Below are 20,341 nucleotides of genomic sequence, written 5' to 3' on the forward strand. Positions count from 1 at the left end.
AATCAAATTTATTAACTATTAGTTTGCCAAGAGACATTATATGCACCAAAAATGAAAGCTGTGCCTTAAAATATGTAGAAAATTTCATTTTCTCTATAGTCCTCCTGTAACGGGGTAAGAAGATGCAGAGAATGTGAGAGGGAAGGTCAGTAAACTTCTGATGTCTCCTTACTCGTGGTTTCCTCAGGTTCCTGGACAAATGGCGAGGTGGTATTCTCACATCATGGCAACGTACTGCTGAAATGCAATGTAGGAATATGTGTACTAGTTAACGAACTGGTCCTCAGCTGTGATCGGGCGCTGCCCTCGGTGCTCCTGGCAGCCAGAGTGTGCGTCGTTGCATTATTTTTAGTCAGGGTGGCGCCGAGACCGCGTATTGATCTTGAGCGCCCGAGCGCTCGGGGGTTGTCCGACGCCATTTTGCAGCACCAGCTGATATTCCCGTCAGTCAGGCCCCCGGATTCGGACAGGCTGGAGTTCGGTCCAGGCGCCGTCATCTTCGGCCCTCAGTCTGTGTCGTATCGGACGGAAGAGTGCCTCAGGATATCCGTAATGCTGTCATATGTTGACCTGACCTACCTGACAACCCGGAAATAAGGTCAAGGTCAGGATAGGATGCAAATTGTAGGGTCAAGATGGCGGCCAGGATCCTGCGTGTGTTTTGAGTGTGTGCTAGTGTGCGGTATGTGATGCAAGGCCTCTGGAGTCAAGAAGGCCCCCTGGAGGCCTCCGAACACAGCCGCTATTTCGAGATGATTTCCTTCAGCGTGGACCCACAGTGGTGTGGATTGCTATTCTCGGTGTACTGCCGTCACGAGAAAGGGGCATTGCTCGGAGGGGGCGGATTCCCCCAGGCTGACGCATTTGCGGCTTGTTCTCTCGCAGGACCGCCTTTGGATGCTGATTGGATCGCCATTGCTGGCAGTGTCGGCTTCGAGATCTGCCGGCTATCTTCAACCTGGGCTCTTATCTTCGAGTCAGGTGAGAAGCACGTTTTAATAGGTGCGATGTTCCTGGGCTGTTTCAAATGATGCCTTAAAGTACATCCTTTTATTTTGGTTCATTTCTTTTCTGCCGTTTCAAAGTTATTGAACTGTAACTTCAGAGGCAGACATAACCTTACATAATGTCGCTGTTACTCCAAAACTTCCAAAGCCAAAAACTCAAGACACTAGAACAATATGAAGTGTATAGACACACGAAAACACACCCCAGCGATATTCTCGGCACACGGCTCAATTTCTGAACACATACACTCTTTGACTCTGTACTGCGAACGCGCTCTAACAGGAAGCAGGAAGCGCCAAGACCAATAGCAACCGGTTCTGGGGATGACCCAAAATAGGTCGAAACATAATTCAAATTATTGTAATAGCTATACGTGTTAATTTTAAGTAGCAAGACTGGGTTACCCACGTCAATGTAATTTTATATGTAATTTATTTAAGAACTTGTAAATAGTTCAAATTATTGTAGTAGATTTAAGTGTTAATTTTAAGTAGCAAGACTGGGTTACCCACGTCAAATGAATTCTCATTATAATAATATAAACTCAGGCTATAACTATAACCCTAATGTACTTTCGGGTAAAATAGAGTTCAAGAAATTGTATATTGAAATACTCCAAAAACTCGAAACTCCAGAAACCAAAATTTTTCAGAAAGAAAAATTAATCTAATTTTGCGTATGAAGAATGACATGTCTATCCTCCGCTGGGTACTTTGGAGTAGTTACTTAGATGGGCACTTGTGGTCTTACGGGCCCAACATTTTTTTACAAGAAATCTTGTAGTTATATATTATCACTTTATTCCAGTAATTAAGACCATAAATCATAATCAAAATTAATAATTTCTTGCATAAGAACATAATATGTATTAATCTAATCCATATTCTTTGCTGGACACTTTGGAAAAGTTACGTAGATGAGCACTTGAAGGTCTTCATGGAGCTCTGCATTTCTTACAGGAAACCGTGTGTACGTATATTCTCACACCATTATATTCATAAGGACATAAATCCCAATCTGTCATAATAATTATTTGCATCTGATTTAACAATTATTGTACAGAGTGGCAAAAAAAAAAAAAAAACCGGACCGACCCTTGTAGCTGATACAAAAGAATCCTGTGCTGTGTATTGTGTCAAACTGTGGTAATTTCAATATGGATAGTAAAGCCAGAGGTATGTACTGCTATTTAATGTAAAATACGCAGTTATCTTTGCAGAATAGAGGTAGAAATGTAATATTGATGCCAGATGAAAATAAAACTCTCAAAGTTTTTCGTCTGTAAGTTTGAGGCACTGAAGGAAACAAAAGACGGTAAGAATCGAACAAATGCAATACATTTCATTGTTACAATTAATTATACAAGATGGATGTGTTTTGTGACTAGCAAAATTTGAATCTGTGACTATGAAATCAGCTACAAGGATCGGTCCGGTTTTTTTTTTTTGCCACTACTGTACAGTCAAGTCAACAATTAAATGATATTTCCATTGGGATCTTCAAAAGCCCCAAGTGATCAACGGACGAATTTTTAAATTGCCGAAATACATTAATGTACAAAATGAACCAAAGAGAGGTATTTTGGACGCTGGTGGCCTCCAGGTTTAAATTATTCAGTATACGTAACAGAACTATGGAGTCTCAAAAGAGTCACATTACCGTCAGGGGTACACATAATATGTGTATTTTGTATATTTTTATTCTCATAAAAAAGTAAAGTTCAAATGATACTTTTGTTCCTACTGAAAAAAAAAAATTAATACAAATTTATTTTATTTTATTTTACCTGACAGAGTTAAAGCCTTAAGGCCTTCTCTTACACTTAACCAGATCTATAATTAATACAAGAGCATAAATAATAAATGTTTGTCCCTGGAGTTAGGGGGTTTTGGAATAACAGCGACGAAAAGGTGACTGCTTTAATTTCTTTACTGCCAGGGGAATCTAAACATATTTTCCAACTACTAGTAATCTCATCTATTTGAAGACTTTGGAGCGGATGTCTGAGAAAGCTACGTCTTATAGACTATACGAGTGCTATTCATAGACATTTCGCTAGTCCGCGCTACAAGCGTGCTAAACTAGCCCCGGCTATCGATTGGTTACTTGTGTAGGATTCATATCATATCATATATCATATCATATCATATATCATATCATATCATATCATATCATATCATATCATATCATATCATATATCATATCATATCGCTAACATTGGTTTATGAATACGAAAAACGTTAGTTCACTGATCATCTACCTGAAGCCCGCACTAAGAATATTTATGAATACGGCCCTACATGACTTAACCAGCGGTCATCAAAACACTGCACGCTCGGGCTAGCGTCTCTTCCCCGCGGACAAGACACAGCCCTAGCGTGCACTCGTCGCTGCTGGCGGGTATGCTGTCTCTCTATCCCTTGTACACGACGGAGCAGAGTTCCTTACCCTCCATGCACTCTACCCATTTCAGCGAGTTCTGACGACCACTGACTTACACATGTGTTCTGTTTATTTACACCAAAAATAACGCCGATTTTCTGTTTCATAAAGGAAATGTGATAGAAGAAATTATGTCAAGAGACCGATTGTAATTAGAAATGAAATTCCAGACGTAATAAAATGGGCGCCCAAAATTATGAAGTTTTAAAACAATTATCGCTCGAAACATTGACTAACACTAAACAAGTGAAGCTCTTATTACTAAAAAATTGAACGTGTTTTCATATCCAGTCCGTTTTCTTTTCCTCATTTTATTCCTTCTCGTGTCGAGTATCCCGAAGAGAGGATTTTTCGTTTCATCTCGTGGTATTCTGAGTTTGAGTACGTGCAGTATTACGAATAATTCTTCCCACAATTCTGAACATGAAACAGCAGTCACTCTGATCGGAGTTCTTTAAATAATACACTCACTCACTCACTCACTCACTCACTCACTCACTCACTCACTGTTTCCTGCCCAAGCCACTGCAAACCTGCATTCTCCGATATTTCCTATTTTCTGCCTTTCTCTTAGTCTCCGCGCACGATCTATATATCTTAATGTCGTCTATCTTCTGATATCTTCTTTTGCCCCGAACTCTTGTCCCGTTCACCATCCCTTCCAGTGCATCCTTCAGTTTATTCTCAGCCAGTGACCCAACCAATTCCTTTTTCTCTTCCTGATCAGCTTCAGCATCGTTCTTTCTTCACCCACTCTTTCCAACGCAGCGTCATTTCTTATTTTCTCTGTCCATTTCACACGCTCCATTATTCTCCATATCCACATTTCAAATGCTTTTCGTCGCTTCCCTTCACTACGTCGTAATGTCCATGTTTCTGCCCTAGACAAAGTCACAATCTACACAAAGCACTTCACTAGTCTCTTCCTTAGTTTTTCTTCCAGTGGTCGACAGAAGATGCTACTTTGCCATTGCTATTAAAAGCCTCCTTTGCCATTGCTATCCTTCTTGTCACTTCCTGACAGCACAGCGCATGTTACTTTTTATGGTACACCCCAAGTATGTGAAGCTCTTCACTTGCTCTACTGCCTCATTTAGTACTCGCACAGCCACCGGCAGAAGATGCTACTTTGCCATTGCTTTTAAAAGCCTCCTTTGCCGTTGCTATGCTTCTTTTCACTTCCTGACAGAAGCGCATGTTACTTTTATGGTACACCCCAAGTATTTGAAGCTGTCCACTTGCTCTATTGCCTCATTTAATATTCGCACAGCCACCGGCGTAGCTCAGTTCGCTAAGGCGCTTGTCTTCCGACCCAAAGTTGCTTTCGGGCGCGGGTTCGATCCCCTCTTGGGCCGTTTACCTGGTTGATTTATTCCTGAGGTTTTCCCCAACTGTAAGGTGAATGTCAGGTAATCTATTTCGAACCCTCGGCCTCATCCCGTCACACCATTTCGCTATTACCAATCCTATCGACGCTAAGTAACTTCGTAGTTGATAGAGTGTCGTTAAATAACCTAGTAAAAAGTATTCGCACGTTTATCTTCTTTATTTTTCTTCCGACAACCATGATGTTCGTCTTATTTGCATTTATCTTCATCCCGTACTGCTCACATGTCATTTAGCTTCAGTAGCATATCCCTTAGCGTCGTCTCTTCTTCTGCTTTGCTGGTGATATGGTTTTGTTCTTCTCCCTTTCATGTTCTGAAACCCTCCGAACAGGGTAGGTGATAAAGGGCATCCTTGTTGTACTCCTCTCTCAATTTCACTTCCTTCCGATATTTCTTCTCCTATTCTGACTTTGACTCGTTTCATACAAAGATTACTGAACAACCTCCTCTGTTTCCAATCCACACCTATTTTCTTCAGGATCCCCATCAGTTTGTGCCAGTCCACTTTGTCTCTGTTTAAAGAACTAAATAGATTCTTAAAATAAATTTGACAAAATTCTATTCCTGGTCTTTATATACTGACCGGAGCTTGATTTTTGAAATACAAAATTAGTTCATTAAAACTTAAAAAGTAATCTCGTAGACCTCTGATCGGAGGGATCAACTCAAACTGCACAACTTTAAAATATGGCCTACATTTTGACGCGTGTTGGAAGCTGGAATTGAAAATCCACCATATCTCACATGGATATAATCGGCGGGTGCAGTACTGACATCTGCGATTAATTTTAACCGAAATATTTACAGTATCCGGTATTTTATTTTAATCCTGTACTTTTAGAACAGTTTCTGTTAGCTAAATTGATCACTTACTTACTTACTGGCATTTAAGAAACCCGGAGGTTCATTGCCGCCCTCACATAAGCCCGCCATTGGTCCCTATCCTGAGCAAGATTAATCCAGTCTCTATCATCATATCCAACCTCCCTCAAATCCATTTTAATATTATCTTCCCATCTACGTCTCGGCCTCCCCAAAGGTCTTTTTCCCTCCGGCCTCCCAACTAACACTCTATATGCATTTCTGGATTCGCCCATACGTGCTACATGCCCTGCCCATCTGAAACGTCTGGATTTAATGTTCCTAATTATGTCAGGTGAAGAATACAATGCGTGCAGTTCTGTGTTGTGTAACTTTCTCCATTCTCCTGTAACTTCATCCCTTTAGCCCCAAATATTTTCCTAAGCACCTTATTCTCAAACACCCTTAACCTACTTTCCTCTCTTAAAGTGAGAGTCCAAGTTTCACAACCATAAAAACAACCGTTAATATAACTGTTTTATAAATTCTAACTTGCAGATTTTTTGACAGCAGACTGGATGATAAAACTTCTCAACCGAATAATAACAGGCATTTCCCATATTTATTCTTTGTTTAATTTCCGCCCGAGTATACTTTTTTATTATTATTATCCAATTTAATAAACCTTATTTCACCCTGAGGTATATTAGGGTTATAGTCGGTATCAAAATTCATATTTTATAAGCAATAAACAATAATAAAATTATAATACAAAATTGTGGTCAAGGTTACAATTCACATGAATTATGTACAAGAATGCACCTTAATGGAAGAATGGGTCGTTTCATAAAGCCTCAAGGCATGTCTCTATATTTATATCTAATGGTTATAGGAAGAAAAAAAGAAATATATAATAGATATTAAACATGTTATTTTAGAAGCAATAAATAGCTATACTAAGAGATGGCTTAAAATTTACGAATTAAATACATTATTTAGTAACAATTGGCAATAATCAGGTATTACAAGAAATGGCTCAAAATTAGAAATCAAATGCCCGAGTATAATTTATACTTGTTACTGTTGCTCCCAGGTATTTGAATTTTTCCACGTCTTCAAAAGATAAATTTCCAATTTTTATATTTCCATTTCGTACAATAATCTCGTCACGAGACATAATCATAAATTTTGTCTTTTCGGGATTTACTTCCAAACCTATCTCTTTACTTGCTTCCAGTAAAATTCCCGTGTTTTCCCTAATCGTTTGTGGATTTGCTCCTAATATATTCACGTCATCCGCGTAGACAAGCAGCTGATGTAACCCGTTCAATTCCAGACCTTCTCTGTTATCCTGGACTTTCCTAATGGCATACTCTAGAGCAAAGTTAAAAAGTAAAGGTGATAGTGAATTGGAAACGTATCTGACATTATTTCGTAAACATGTAGAGAGAAATTGGTCGTAGTATATAATTTGACACTTGCTGTTAATTTTTTTTAACTCCAATTGATTTACCATAGAAGTCTGCATGACGCTTGTACCGCGTGTCTAGTTTTTCCAGGAGAGTGATTACATAACCATTTAATTCTCCTCCTGTCACGCAGACATACATAGGCCTAAATACACACATCGGTGAATAAAAGTGACACATGATTTCCCTATAACACATTGTTCGCGTTTTCATTCCATCATATGTATTATCAATCATATCCTTATTTGTTTTATGTTTTCTTGAAATACAATTAAAACGTACACAATGAAATGAAGACTGGAAACTTTTATAGTGTACAGCGTGTTGCCATATTTTTGGCTTTTGCTTTGTATCGTAAATGTAGAAACATGGGACGATTCGGGGCTACATACCGATGTAATTATCTATAGCAGCGACGAAATATTCGGGGGAGATTAGATACATAATAAATTTACACGCTTATATTACAATAAAATAACATCTAAAAATTAGTAATTACTCATAACAAATTGCTTACATACATTTTTAAATTTAAAAATGTTGCAGGTAAAATAAATGTGGGTATTTCATAGTTTAATTTGTTATAAATTCTAGACTAGACATTAGTACTAGGGTTGAAAGCAGTAGCTGTTGAACAGTTGGGTTCAAACAAACTTATTGTATCCATGCCTTTGGTTTTGTGTTTGTTAGTATATGATCTGAAATATGCGTGATTTTTATGCATAACATTTAATAATGCATTGATATAAATCTATTGTATCTTTAAGACTTTAAATTAAAAAAAAAAAACAATTTTTCTGTAGAATAATCAATAGCTTTTTAGGCGCATAATTTTCTATGTAGTGTTATATTGTTACAGAAAGGAAATTATCTCTTTTTTTTTTTCGCTCCTAATCTTTTAACGGCTTAAGGACATTACTTTCATTCGTATAAATATTTGTTGTAAGATATAAATTGGGTCATTTGGAGCATATTTATAAAAAATAATAGTTAATGCATCTAACGAGTACATTTTAGGCACTTATACTATACAGAGAGATTCACGAGGATTTACCGTCCCTTACGGAGCTTATTTCCGAAGACATTCTGAGCAAAAATGTCATATAAACATTTATCCTAATCTCAATATTTTCAGAATTACACTAATTTAAAGTTGTTTGTAAAATACCATTAATCTTGAGTTTTAAGGGTAAAAGAATATTACTAGAGTGAGTGTATTTGTAAGTATAGTGTAGGAAATGAGTGAGGATGATGATGAACGTGAGGAAGGGAGAAGGGGAAACCTGGTACCGGCACGTAGCCTACTCCTGTCGAATAGCACCAAGGGGGCTACCAGAAACCTTAACGTCCCCATCCGACAGAAGAATCACTATCAACAGTGACATATAGGGTAAACTGTATAGTTATTGACCACTTAAGCTAATGAATAATAAAACAGTGAAATAGCGGAAAACATTGGTAACTTATTGAGAGAATTTTAAAGGCATTGGGTCAAGTGAAGATTCAGAAACAAATCAAAATCAATAAACAAAAGAAAAAATAAGATTTTAATGCAAAGGTAAATTAAATAAGCACAAGTTGATTTTTACAGTTATTGATCGTCTACTGCACAGTTATTGACCACACGCTTATTAGTGATTGAACAACACATTTTAACAGTTTTCACTTTTTTCTTGTCTGTTTCGTTTCTCATGTTCTGATCTTTCTCATTAAGAACTCTTCGCCACCGGCGTAGCTCTGTCGGCTAAGGCGTTTGACTGCCGATCCGGAGTTTCGTTCGGGCGCGGGTTCAATTCCCGCTTGGGCTGATTACCTGGTTGGGTTTTTTCCGAGGTTTTGCCTAACCGTAAGATAAATATAAGGTAATCTATGACGAATCCTCGGCCTCATCTCGCCAAATACCATCTCGCGATCATCAATCCCATAGACGCTAAATAACCTCGTAGTTGATACAGTGTCGTTAAATAACCAAGTTAAAAAATAAAAATAATAAAAAAACTCTTCTCGCTGCCTTTTCTTTCATCTCTTATTCACTTCCTTTCTTCTCTTGCCTCTTCTTCCATTTTTCTCTTTTGTGCCTTATCAAAAGCAAGTGTGCGTCATTTCTCTGATGTTATTACAAATGGCTTCACCCAGCACTGGGCGAGGACCAAAGGACATTTTTCCTTCAACGGAATATTTGTTTCTGGATACTAAGGTTGCTTTTAGGATACCAAACTTCTTGGCAGCTTCATTTAAACCAATTCCACTGCGGACAGGTTCTATAGCTTTCGTAAAGCTTCCTCTGTATAATGCACTTTACCTGGCTTAGGCATTGTAATATAATATCAATCCTGTAAATATCCCCATCATTGAACCGATAACATATATAGAATTGGTCCATATTCCAACAAATAATTTATAAACGACCAATCACTGTAGTTTGCGGACATTCACTTTATAGTGATTGACCACGGGGCAATTTTAAGTCATATAAAAACTTTTACAAAATAATATTCTGTGGACGGAAACCTAACACCTTTTCTCACACTATGAGTGTAAAAACGAGCACCAGAATTTATGTATTCTTTGCTGAATAAATAAATTATTGAGTGCATTATTCTTAGCATTTATTCTAGTTACTTACACTCGTTTACGTTCCAATCGATTTCAGTCCTCTCAGACAACAGACACTAACTCAGTGGGATGAACAGTGACAACTAACCACAAATAAGGGTTGTTACTAGAGGTATATGGAGCAAAACGTGAAATCACGATCGTGGTTTATTCACAATATACTTGAAAAAAAGGAAGCGGTCAATAACTACCTAGTTTACCCTACCTTCTCTTCATATGCACTGCGAAGAGATTTGGTGTTTAATCCAGACATATTGGAGCAACATTTTAGTGATTAGAAGTTGTGCACCGCCATCTCTCCTAGTTCCGAGGTAGAAATTTTACATGAAAATCTCTGACCCCGCCGGAATCGAACCCAGGCCGTCTAGCTGGAGGCAGACGCGCTAACACAGAGCTAACTCGGAGGACTTAAAAGGAAATTTATATTTGCGGTCAGCGTGGATACTTGATAGCAGACGAACGTGATACACAATGCGGGAGTGCTTGCTGTTGTAGTCAATTCTATTTATAGGTCAATTGCACTTGGGAAATGATAATGATATGCTCGCTCTTTCCCCTTTCCCTAAATTGGCCTACATCCAGAAACATTGTTGGAAATGTCAAGTTAGTACGTATAGCGATATTTTACGATCAATTAAGTAAAACGATTTCAAGAAGATTTGGGTGTCCTGAAGAGCTTGTTTAGACTTAATGTCGCCGACGCCGACGTAATGTTGCCAGAGTCATGTCAACCAAGACCTCAAGGGTAATCTATTTTACTCTGCTGCACAGTACACTTAGCGGCAAAAAGAATGGGCCGGCCGACAATTTCTAAGTTCCAGAGACATACCATTGCGCATGCTCGTCTCGTCAAAGCCGTAGTTCACTAGCTAACACATAATTAAACCATTTAAATTTTCTGTATTTTGTTTAAGAGTCTAAAATATGTAATAAAATCGAATGGCGGGTTGATTCCAGATGCATCGGAGCCCTTGAAGAGTGAAATAATAATAAAATTGATAAATACAAAATCAACCGGAGCGAATATGAACAGGAAAACCACGTATTATGCCGAACTGATATTAACAGTCACAGTAGCGTAAGTCGTTACGGCATTGGTCTATTGAACAAGTTGATATTAGTAGCTCAAGGTTCGAATCTCCCCAAATCTTCTTTTTTTAATTACAAATTTGCCATCATATGTGTCTCGCAAAGCTATAATTATGTGGCAATATCTCTTAGAATATGCCCAAACTCTAATAAATAATAAACCTCCCTCTCTCTCTCTCTCAAGCAATACTGCTATCTGTTAATACAACGTTCTGTCTCGTCATTACGCTTGAAGTTGGCACAGAAACAATAACTCATTGCCCTGGTTCGCATAGGTTATTCTGCGTATGCTACTCTCCGACAGGACTTCCATTGGAGAAATATCATTTTCTCCGACGAGATAATTGTCTCCAATAGCAACGATAGTACTGCCCTAGTTCATTGTATGAATGGCCACCGATACGATGAACGCTTCGTGAGACGAATTATTAACAAGTCGGGTTGTGTGAGGGTCGCGTGTTGGGGGTGGATGTCATACGATGGGGCAGGACTTCTGGAACGCATCCACGGGCGGTTTACGGTAGAAGTCTACGAACACATTTTTTCAAATGTAATGATCCCTTCCGCCCGAAAACGATATCCAGAAGGAACACTTTTCTTCCAGCAGGATAATCATCCGATACACACCGCCAACCGGATTCAAAGATGGCTTACGAGGAAGCGTGATGTCGACCCGGTCGACTGGGCTCCAAATTCACCAGAAATGAATCCGATTCAAAATTTGCGGGCTGCAGTCAAAAGGATCCTACGCTCTAATAGGGCAGAACAACCACCCGTTCGGACACCTGAGGAATTGTGGGACAGAGTTCTAGATGCGTGGGAGGAGATGGCCGAGAATTTAGACCTGTTCCATAATCTTGTGGACTCCATGCCGCGCAGAATGAGGGCAGTTGTTGACGCAGGTGGTTTGTGGACGAGATACTAGTCCCCACCACAGGCCTAGTTTTGTTAATATATTAACAAATTGTTTGTTTTTGTTAATTTAATTATTTATTTGTGTTGATATGCATCCGGTTTTTTAGGATGTGAAACAAGTAATTTTGTTTATACTGGCCAGGTCTCAACTATTAATAGCCCACAGGTGATGAGCAATAATATTTTTACAAGGCAGTCATAACGAAGTTTGTTAACAAATGCCATTTCACATTTAAACTAATAAATTAATTAAAAGTTAAAATAAAAAGATAATAATTGAGGACTTCGCCCGAATAACGGCGTATATCCTTATACGCCCGTTTTCCGACGATCGAGGGATTAGATAGTTGAATGCGTATAGTACACTGTAGTAAATTTTCGTAAGTATAGCTTCAGTACTTAACACAGGACACAATGTTACATGTTGACGTTGAACAAGTGGACGCGCCTACTACAGCGGCATCACACACTATTGCAAGCCCTACTGTAGTAGGCTAATATTCGATGTATAGGCCTACTTAAGGTTTTCAGTTTCATCAGTGAATCGTGACCGAAAATATGGAATAAAAGAAAGCTTGTGAACAAAACTAAATGAAAAACAACAAAAAAAAAAATAAATAAAAAATAAAAATAAAAAAAGTAAATAAATAAATAGAAACAGTGACAAGTCATACGCAACTTGTACAGGTAAGGAAATGGAAAAGAAGTAATTTACACCGGCAAGAAGATGTATGAAAATGTGTACACATGAAATTTCAAAGGACGATCAACTTTCTATTTTTAAACGCTTTTGGGACATGAGTTCGAAATTAGAACAATATCATTTTATTACTTCTTGCCTTGAAAGAGTGAATCTAAAAACTAAGAAGCTTCAGTCATTCAAGAATAGGGATAATGTGTTGAAATATAGTGTTTTCTGTAATGGAGGTAAAAAAATTGATGTATGTCGAAACTTTCTATTAAGTCTATTGCAAATTTCAGAGAAACGATTAACAACAGTTCAGAATAAACTGGTTTCACGTGACATCCTCAATGATAAAAGAGGTACACACTTAAATCGTCCTCATACAGTCATGATGCAAAAGTATAAACACGTGCAATACAGTGCATCAGGGGTATTTTCATCTTGAACCTCATAATCTGCATCATTTGTTTCCTTCAACATTTGGAAGATGGGAATATAAGTGTCGCAGCTGAAACTTTTGAATCCAACACAAGTGAACCCAGTGCCTTTGAAACCTTCCAAGGCGAAACACTTAAGAGACCTCTTACAGTTTTTAGATGAAGATGGCCAAATTTGACTGACCTCAATGCTGTATAAAGCCAAGACATCATCACACAATAGTGAAGATGACTCTAGCAACAATAGTGATGATGCATAAAGAAGAAAAAGACATAAGAACAAGAAAATCATAAACTAAAAATGTAATGTTATTTTGTAGGCCTACTTGTGTAATTATTAAATAATTTTATTTAATATGTTATGGTGAATGTATATTTACTTTTGTTGAATTTATTTTATTTTACTTTTTTTAAGACAAAATTATTTATAAAGTACGAGATGTTCCCATATATAATTAATTTTCATGCAAAGTTAGACACCTAGAACATCAGAATAATTAAAAACAGTACTAAAACATATTGTCGCCGGAAAAAGGGCGTATACAAAGTTCCATAGTATATTTATTTACTAATAGCAGAATATACTATTTGCTGTTATGCTTCAATAATTTTGTTTTAGACATCCTCGAAACTATTTAACAATAATAAAAAAAACTTTTTCGACGCAACTATGATGAACCTGACAGCTTACAAACATTGAAATTAGTTTATATCAGAACTACATTTTTCTGTATACGCCCTTATTCGGGTGATGTCCTCAATTTTACCGCACCGGGAGGCGAACTCACAACCTCTGGTACGGATATCAGACTTCTTATCACTGGGCCACACACTGTTCGTAAGGTTTACTACATTATAGACGGACGACTTTCAATGAAGAGACACCACAGCAATGCCTTGCAGTGCGTTACGTTTACACGAGTGAACCGCGCGATAGAACTTAGCATTTCTATCGACCAAGAGTCGGCCCATTCCTTTTGCCGCTAAGTGTACAGCAGGGGTTTTCAACTTTTTTAAGATAGTGAGCACCGCCCACATGCAATACTAAATGAGCGAGTACCATGAAGTTGAACAGGTTTATTATATGAATACACAATTAAATTAAATAGCAAATAAAATACGCATTTTTAAAACAATGACCGTGGTAATGAGATCCTTGAACTTGAATGTTATTCCAAATTTCAGTGATGTCCAAGAATAAGCCGCTTATATATGAATCAATAAATTGTGATGTCACTTTGTTATGGAAGTATTTCATAAGCAGGGGGCGGATATTCATGAAAAGTCATCATCTTATTTTTCACATTAGGACGATGCGTATTAATATAAAAATCCTTTCTATGTTAATATTAATTTAGAAAAGTAATTTCTTATATTGTATTTTTTTTTTTGCATTTTTTGACGTTTTTGAACTAATGGGTCATTTTGATATTATTTTCGGCATTTTTTGGTAATTTTTAATACTTTGAAAAACGTTTAGATCATTTGGAATGCATTTTACTTTCCTCTTTACCGATAGGTCTGTTAAATCATTTTCTAACCAAATATGTCAGTAGTAATTACCTACTGAATAAGTGAATAACAGTGAAGTTTGAGTTTTATAGTTTGGAACAGACTCTAAAGTCCATCCCTTGTTCCACTGAAGGCCTCATTTCACACAACAGAAGTAATATAAAAAGCTTGATAGTAGCTTAGTGTAAGTGAGGACTTTGACCGCTACTGTTCTTTTGTCGGTACGAGGGTGTCTTTAGAATTTATGTTTGGAAGGGGGGAAACTTTCTCCTTGCCCTGGAGAGGACGTTGTGTCCTCAACATGGTTCGGAAGGGGTGTCTACTGTAGTAGACAGTATTTTTAACACAAAGATTGCAAGGATGCACACTGCGCCCACAATTTGTTTTGTCATTCACACTCCCTCATCTAGAAGATCTGATAACAAAAGTGAAGCGCGGAAGGAGGAGGAGACGAAGCATGAAGGCACTGACATGGACCACCCCTGATTGACACATTGTAAACTCTCATTAAAATCTATGGTTTTCCCTTAAAACCTTAATTTTTTTGCATGCTCTTTTCCTTTATCTTAGCGAAATTCCAGGAAGTTGCCTCCTCTCTTCGAGATTTGCAGGGCATTCATACAAACAAGGTGACTAATTTTTAAGAAGTTGTGGTGCGAGTACGGTGAATAATATTTAAATGTCATTTCCTTTTAATTTTATGTCATTTTCCCATTAGTTTAAGGGCATTTTAATGATCATTTTACGTAGATTTTTAGGTCATCAACATCCGCCCCCTATTCATAGGTAAACAAGTTTTTTTTTTTCTTTTCTTTGTCGTCCCGAACATAACTACACATCTTCGAGAAATACTGCGTACTATTTGGAACCTTTTTGTATCTTCTACTTCCCAAAGGTTATGAATTCCATTTCTCGTTTCAAAACAAATATTTCAGCGCCAAGGAGATTAGGAAATCTATCTATCAGGAGCACCCATATTATTGTCTTGAATTATCTTGATTTTTCTGATTAAGTCCACACAGAATTGAAAGGGATTACTATACATTATGAAATACGGGAAAGCCTGTTAATTGTCCGGACACTTTTGTAAATCGAAAACCCTTCAGCAAATATGCCTTTCTCTAAGTAGTGTCAGAAGATCCTTTGTAGTACGTGAGATCAAAGAAATATATGAACTTTAATTTGGACTTCATAAGACTCAACTTTGCCCAATTTCTCATGGACTTTGAAGTCATAAAAATTGTCAAGTCAATCATTAATACGGTACACTTCAACATGCTTTGTTTTTTTAGTCTTATCTATGCCACTTTGAACAGAATACACCTCCATATAGGAATAGACATATTATAAATACATGTACATTTTTATCTCTACGTGTATTGTTTCTTTGCGTAGCGTAGCAATAAGGTTCGTTTATATAATTTATCTTTCTGTCTGCATACGTGACTAAAAACATTGATTATTCTTTCGCGTCATACAACAGTTCTGTTGTTCTACGAACTGCAACAAACAGGAGACTAATTCTGCACTATCCAATCCCCCTTGGTAACAATCCAAGCATTACAATATTCACTGTTAGAAAGACCACACAGACAGCTAGCCTAATATTTACACATTTAATTTCCCCCGTAATCAGTGACTGATACATCACATGAGGGAAGATGCAACTTTGACTATAACCGGAAATATGTTCTACTAATTGAGGAGCGTTTTTGCAAAGTCGATAGATGCAGAAATCAAGGTTTTACAAAAACTACATTTTTTAATTTAAACACATAAATATTTATTTTACAACAATTTTCACAGGAGGCATTATTTGTTCTGAGACAATGAAAGTAGGTTTGAAAAAATATAAGCACTTTTTTGTTACCTGTCAGTTTTGGGTGCAAAAATAGGAATTTTTTCAAAAGTCGATAGGTGCAGTGTATCTTCAGACGAGTCTCTTTACAACACCAATAAAACTGATGAAAATCATTAGTCTCAACACAAAAATACAATTTTATCACAAAAATCTAATGGGATACATCTGCTAGAACGGTTGTGTAGAAATCCTTTGCCTCACCTGTTACTTCTGCATACTGCACGAGTTTCTTGACGTCATTCTTTTGTTATTTTTACACCACATTGTCTTCTGGAAGAACAGGGAAACTTAACATACTACAGCATGTTTTAATTATTGGTTTTAGCTCACACTCTGTACTGGAAACGCTGTTTATGAGTTTTGAACTGTAATAGAAACATTATGATGTTTGCCAGAAGTTTTACTGTAAGTGACCACACGCTACGGAGCAATTTTAAAGGGCAGTGTCGATCTTAATACCTTTAGAGCACTCGATTTTAAGTCCATGATTTTTCAGTTCTTGTTGAGATTCTTGACTGTGCCATGGTTTCCTAGTATCTTGTGGTAGCCATTGGGAGTCAATGTATCTTCCATTCTCCTGTAGGCTACTCTTTTTCTATTCTTCCGAAAACACGATCTGGAGCCATACAGCTATGACTGCTTATCGGAAAGAAGTGAAGAATGCGAGTAAAAATATTGCTTTGCTCCAAAAAAAGTAATGAGAGTTGCCATCATAATACTATTCTTGTTCTGACTGGCAAAAGAATAAAAAAACAGATTAATGGTTAAAGAGAAAGTTGCGGATTTTTTCTAGATTAAATAAAAATATGTGAATGTATATGCGACTTGGTTACATCCCCTTGATGACTGGATCTAATAATAACATTCCACAGGCACTAGATTTAAGCTGGTGATCAAGTACTGGGGGAAAAATGTTGAAGTTGCATTTTAGTACCTCACGATAATAACTAGACTTCGTGGAATTGCCACGAGAATCGCAAGATTTACTGCGCACGCAGTATAGACTGTATGAGAAGGGGGCATGCAAAGGATTGAGTATGCCTCTGATGTAAACACTGAGCAGTATACTGCGGTTACAATAATACCTGTATCCTGCATTCAAAAAATATAATGAATGATCATTGAAGTAGGAAATGTCTAAACATGTAAACACACAATTATTTTATAGTGAGATATATTAACTCTTAAAATTTAATGTAAGATACATCATTCTTGAATATGTGCATTGCAGTGAAGAGTTACGTACATTTTGAGCGACTGCAAAGTATACTCCTCCGATGGTCACTTAAACAGTTTTTATATTGGGAAATGTACGTTCAACATCACACGATGTAATACGTGCATATTTGAAGAACGGAAAGTTACTGTTTTTTAGTACACCAACTTCAGACGTCTTGTCGTGACCTGATAGTACATCATTTATAATAGGAAGTTGTGAATAGGCAGAATTTTTAGCAATAATGTTTCCCAACTTACATTTCACTTTTTCTGAAATTAGTGAATTGTTATTTTGGATAACGGTTTGTGATACTTTATACACTATATTAAGGGCTTCTGAGAGTTGTAGTTTAGACGATTCTAACAGGGTGATGCTTTTGGACACGATTTTAAAATTAGAATCGATGAACAGAATATCTTCCAATAGCTGTTCAGAAGGCAATGATTTTACAGCTGCAACAGCGGAACTGTCTGTGCTATCCAATGCATCAATTACCTCCATTGTTTTGCCGTAATATTCTGCATAATTATTAACAGAATCCAACCACGTTCCCCACCGGGTCAAGTCTGGCTGCGGAGGTAAGGGTATTCCAGAGGCAATTATTTGGAACAGCAACACTCTCAATGTAGTATGTTTGATTGAATTCTTGTCTGCACTGAATAAATGTTAAGCTTTGACTATTCCAACCACAGTAATGCAAAAACAAGTGCTTACATAGGTATACATCAGCTGTAGTTGCTCTATCTATTTGGACCGTTCACATCTCTAAACATGAACTGCTTATACTACAAGACCGGGCGGTCGCTCACCTCCTCTATACTACCGTACATCGGCAACCTGATTGCATGGTGCGTGTGGCAATTCAACGAAGTCTAATAATAACAGTCTTCGGACTGATGGATAAACATAGCAATATAATGAAGTAATAATAATAATAATAATAATAATAATAATAATAATAATAATAATAATAAGTGTAATTTTTCGCGAAAAAGTATAATTACTTTCTTTTCCAAATCTGGGGCATTTTACTTGGCAATAGAGAGAGTTTTTGCGTAGCATTTAGATACGTTTAGCATGACCGAATTAGTAACACTGTGGACGAGAGATTTAACAAACAGTGAGTGATAAAAATACTTGCAAATTAACGAAAAAGAATTTGAAATATGACAGAAAATAACTCTGAATATATAATTGTCTGACGCATTCATTTTCCCGGTGAAATTCAATAGATTAAATAGTTTCGATCGCTTCATCTTCCTATAGCAATCCGTTGTATTTCCTGCAACCTCTAAAAACCTATTCTACTTCAGCAGACTTGTTTACACAGGGCTAATATGCAGCAATGTCTGTAGTCAAATAAAAATTCGCTGCTAAGTGAAGGAAAGTTAAAAGTTACTATACATCAGTGCTCTCTCGCAATTTTACCATTACAGTACCGGTACTCTTAAATTCAGGATGGTAATGCCAATTTTTGCAGTTTGCCCTAGTTTCAATCACACTCCACCAATGTAAACCAGCATTTACCTTCCGACAAGTAGCCGCGATAGCTCAATAACTTATACGTGAGTGTAGAAAAGGAGATGATCAGAAATACCGTCAACGCGGGCTTCTCTGACCCTTAAGGTGTTACTTGAACCAAGAAGAAAAAAATGTTTTCGTCGATGTAAAATAACAGTTGGGTGTCGAAAGTTGTGGTTTTTTTTTCTCTGCAAACTTTCATCTGTACAAATATTTTCACCTAAGTTATTCCAATGGTAAGCAAACATTTTTTCCTTCTGGGTTCAAGTAACACCTTAAGGGTCAAAGTAGCCCGCGTTGACGGTAGTTTCTTTTTTCTTCGTGTAATTTCACGCTCAGAATTATCGCGTTAATATTAAAAAGAAAAAAAAAACGAATACGCCCCAAATATTACGAGTTGAACTTCGCTACACAAAGCATAAAATTTTGCCCCTCTTTTATCTCTATCACTTCCTTTTTAATGAAATAATTCAGTAAACATTTATTCACTCATAAGAAACACGACACTCCTGTGCTCTCAGAGAGGCCAGATGTTGCTTCTGTATGCAGCGGAACTCAATAAGAGCCGGGAAAGATGGTTGACAAGTGTTATGATTACATAGAACCGAACATCGTCTTGTTTGATGCCAACTTAAACACAACTTCTCAATGTTATAAATATCCTCTGATGAGCTGCAGCAGTGAAGTTCATATTGATGTAGTTTAATATTCCGTATATCTTAGAATATACTGTACATAATATGAGTGCGTTTCGGGAAAAAAAAAGAAGTAATTCAATTTATCATCCATGTAACGTTCCGTCGGTTTAATGACGGTAGTGCGGAGCGCCTGTCCCGAAGAAAGTAAGCAGGTGGAGTGGGATCGATAGGAAAGCCTCCCGACAACAGATTTTTATTAGGTAGAATTTGGAGTGGGACCGGTCTGCATAGGAACTCTGCATAGCCTTGAGGCTTCCGACAATGAAGAATATCACTTCGAAACTACCAAGCCAGGTAATCCCCTCATGTTAACACAGAAAGAAGTTATAAAATTAATCAGTGATTGCATAAGTGTTAAAAATGTATATAGAACAATGAAGAAGGCTATTTACAATTGGTGAGATAAAAATTAACATATTTCTCTTTAATTATTCCTTCGTATTTTGTTTGTTTCTTCCTTCCTCCTACCCACCCTCGACATAAAAGAAAACTTTAATCAACTTCCAGGTACTGGGTTTCTACGCGCTTGCAGGTCTGGAGCTGAACTGTAGTATTAGCGTGCAGTAAACTTTATGTTTCGAGACAGAATCTATCCTCGCCATATTATTTTTCAGCTTAGAGGATCAAATGAAGATTCGTATGCAAAATTGCTGAAAAATAAAATTACATTTCTTAAAATG

The 20,341-nt window shown here is 37.2% G+C and overlaps 1 protein-coding gene across 5 annotated transcripts in view; it reads left to right on the forward strand.

Moving 5' to 3' along the window:
* The window catches only part of LOC138708143 (serine-rich adhesin for platelets-like), a 220,709-nt gene that overhangs the window by 53,471 nt on the left and 146,897 nt on the right, over nucleotides 1-20,341 (forward strand). Inside the window, exon 1 of one of the 5 annotated variants that reach the window (XM_069838372.1) lies at nucleotides 188-981. The exons of 1 other annotated variant lie outside the window; for it this stretch is intronic. In XM_069838372.1, the coding sequence (XP_069694473.1) occupies nucleotides 690-981 (292 nt within the window). In that variant the 5' untranslated portion in view covers nucleotides 188-689. Of the gene's footprint in view, nucleotides 1-187; nucleotides 982-20,341 lie in introns of those variants that run through there. 3 more of the 5 variants (XM_069838371.1, XM_069838369.1, XM_069838370.1) reach the window with 3 other exon arrangements.

The sequence above is a fragment of the Periplaneta americana genome, chromosome 10 (assembly GCF_040183065.1).
Source record: "Periplaneta americana isolate PAMFEO1 chromosome 10, P.americana_PAMFEO1_priV1, whole genome shotgun sequence".
In the NCBI taxonomy this organism is placed as follows: Eukaryota; Metazoa; Arthropoda; class Insecta; order Blattodea; family Blattidae; genus Periplaneta; species Periplaneta americana.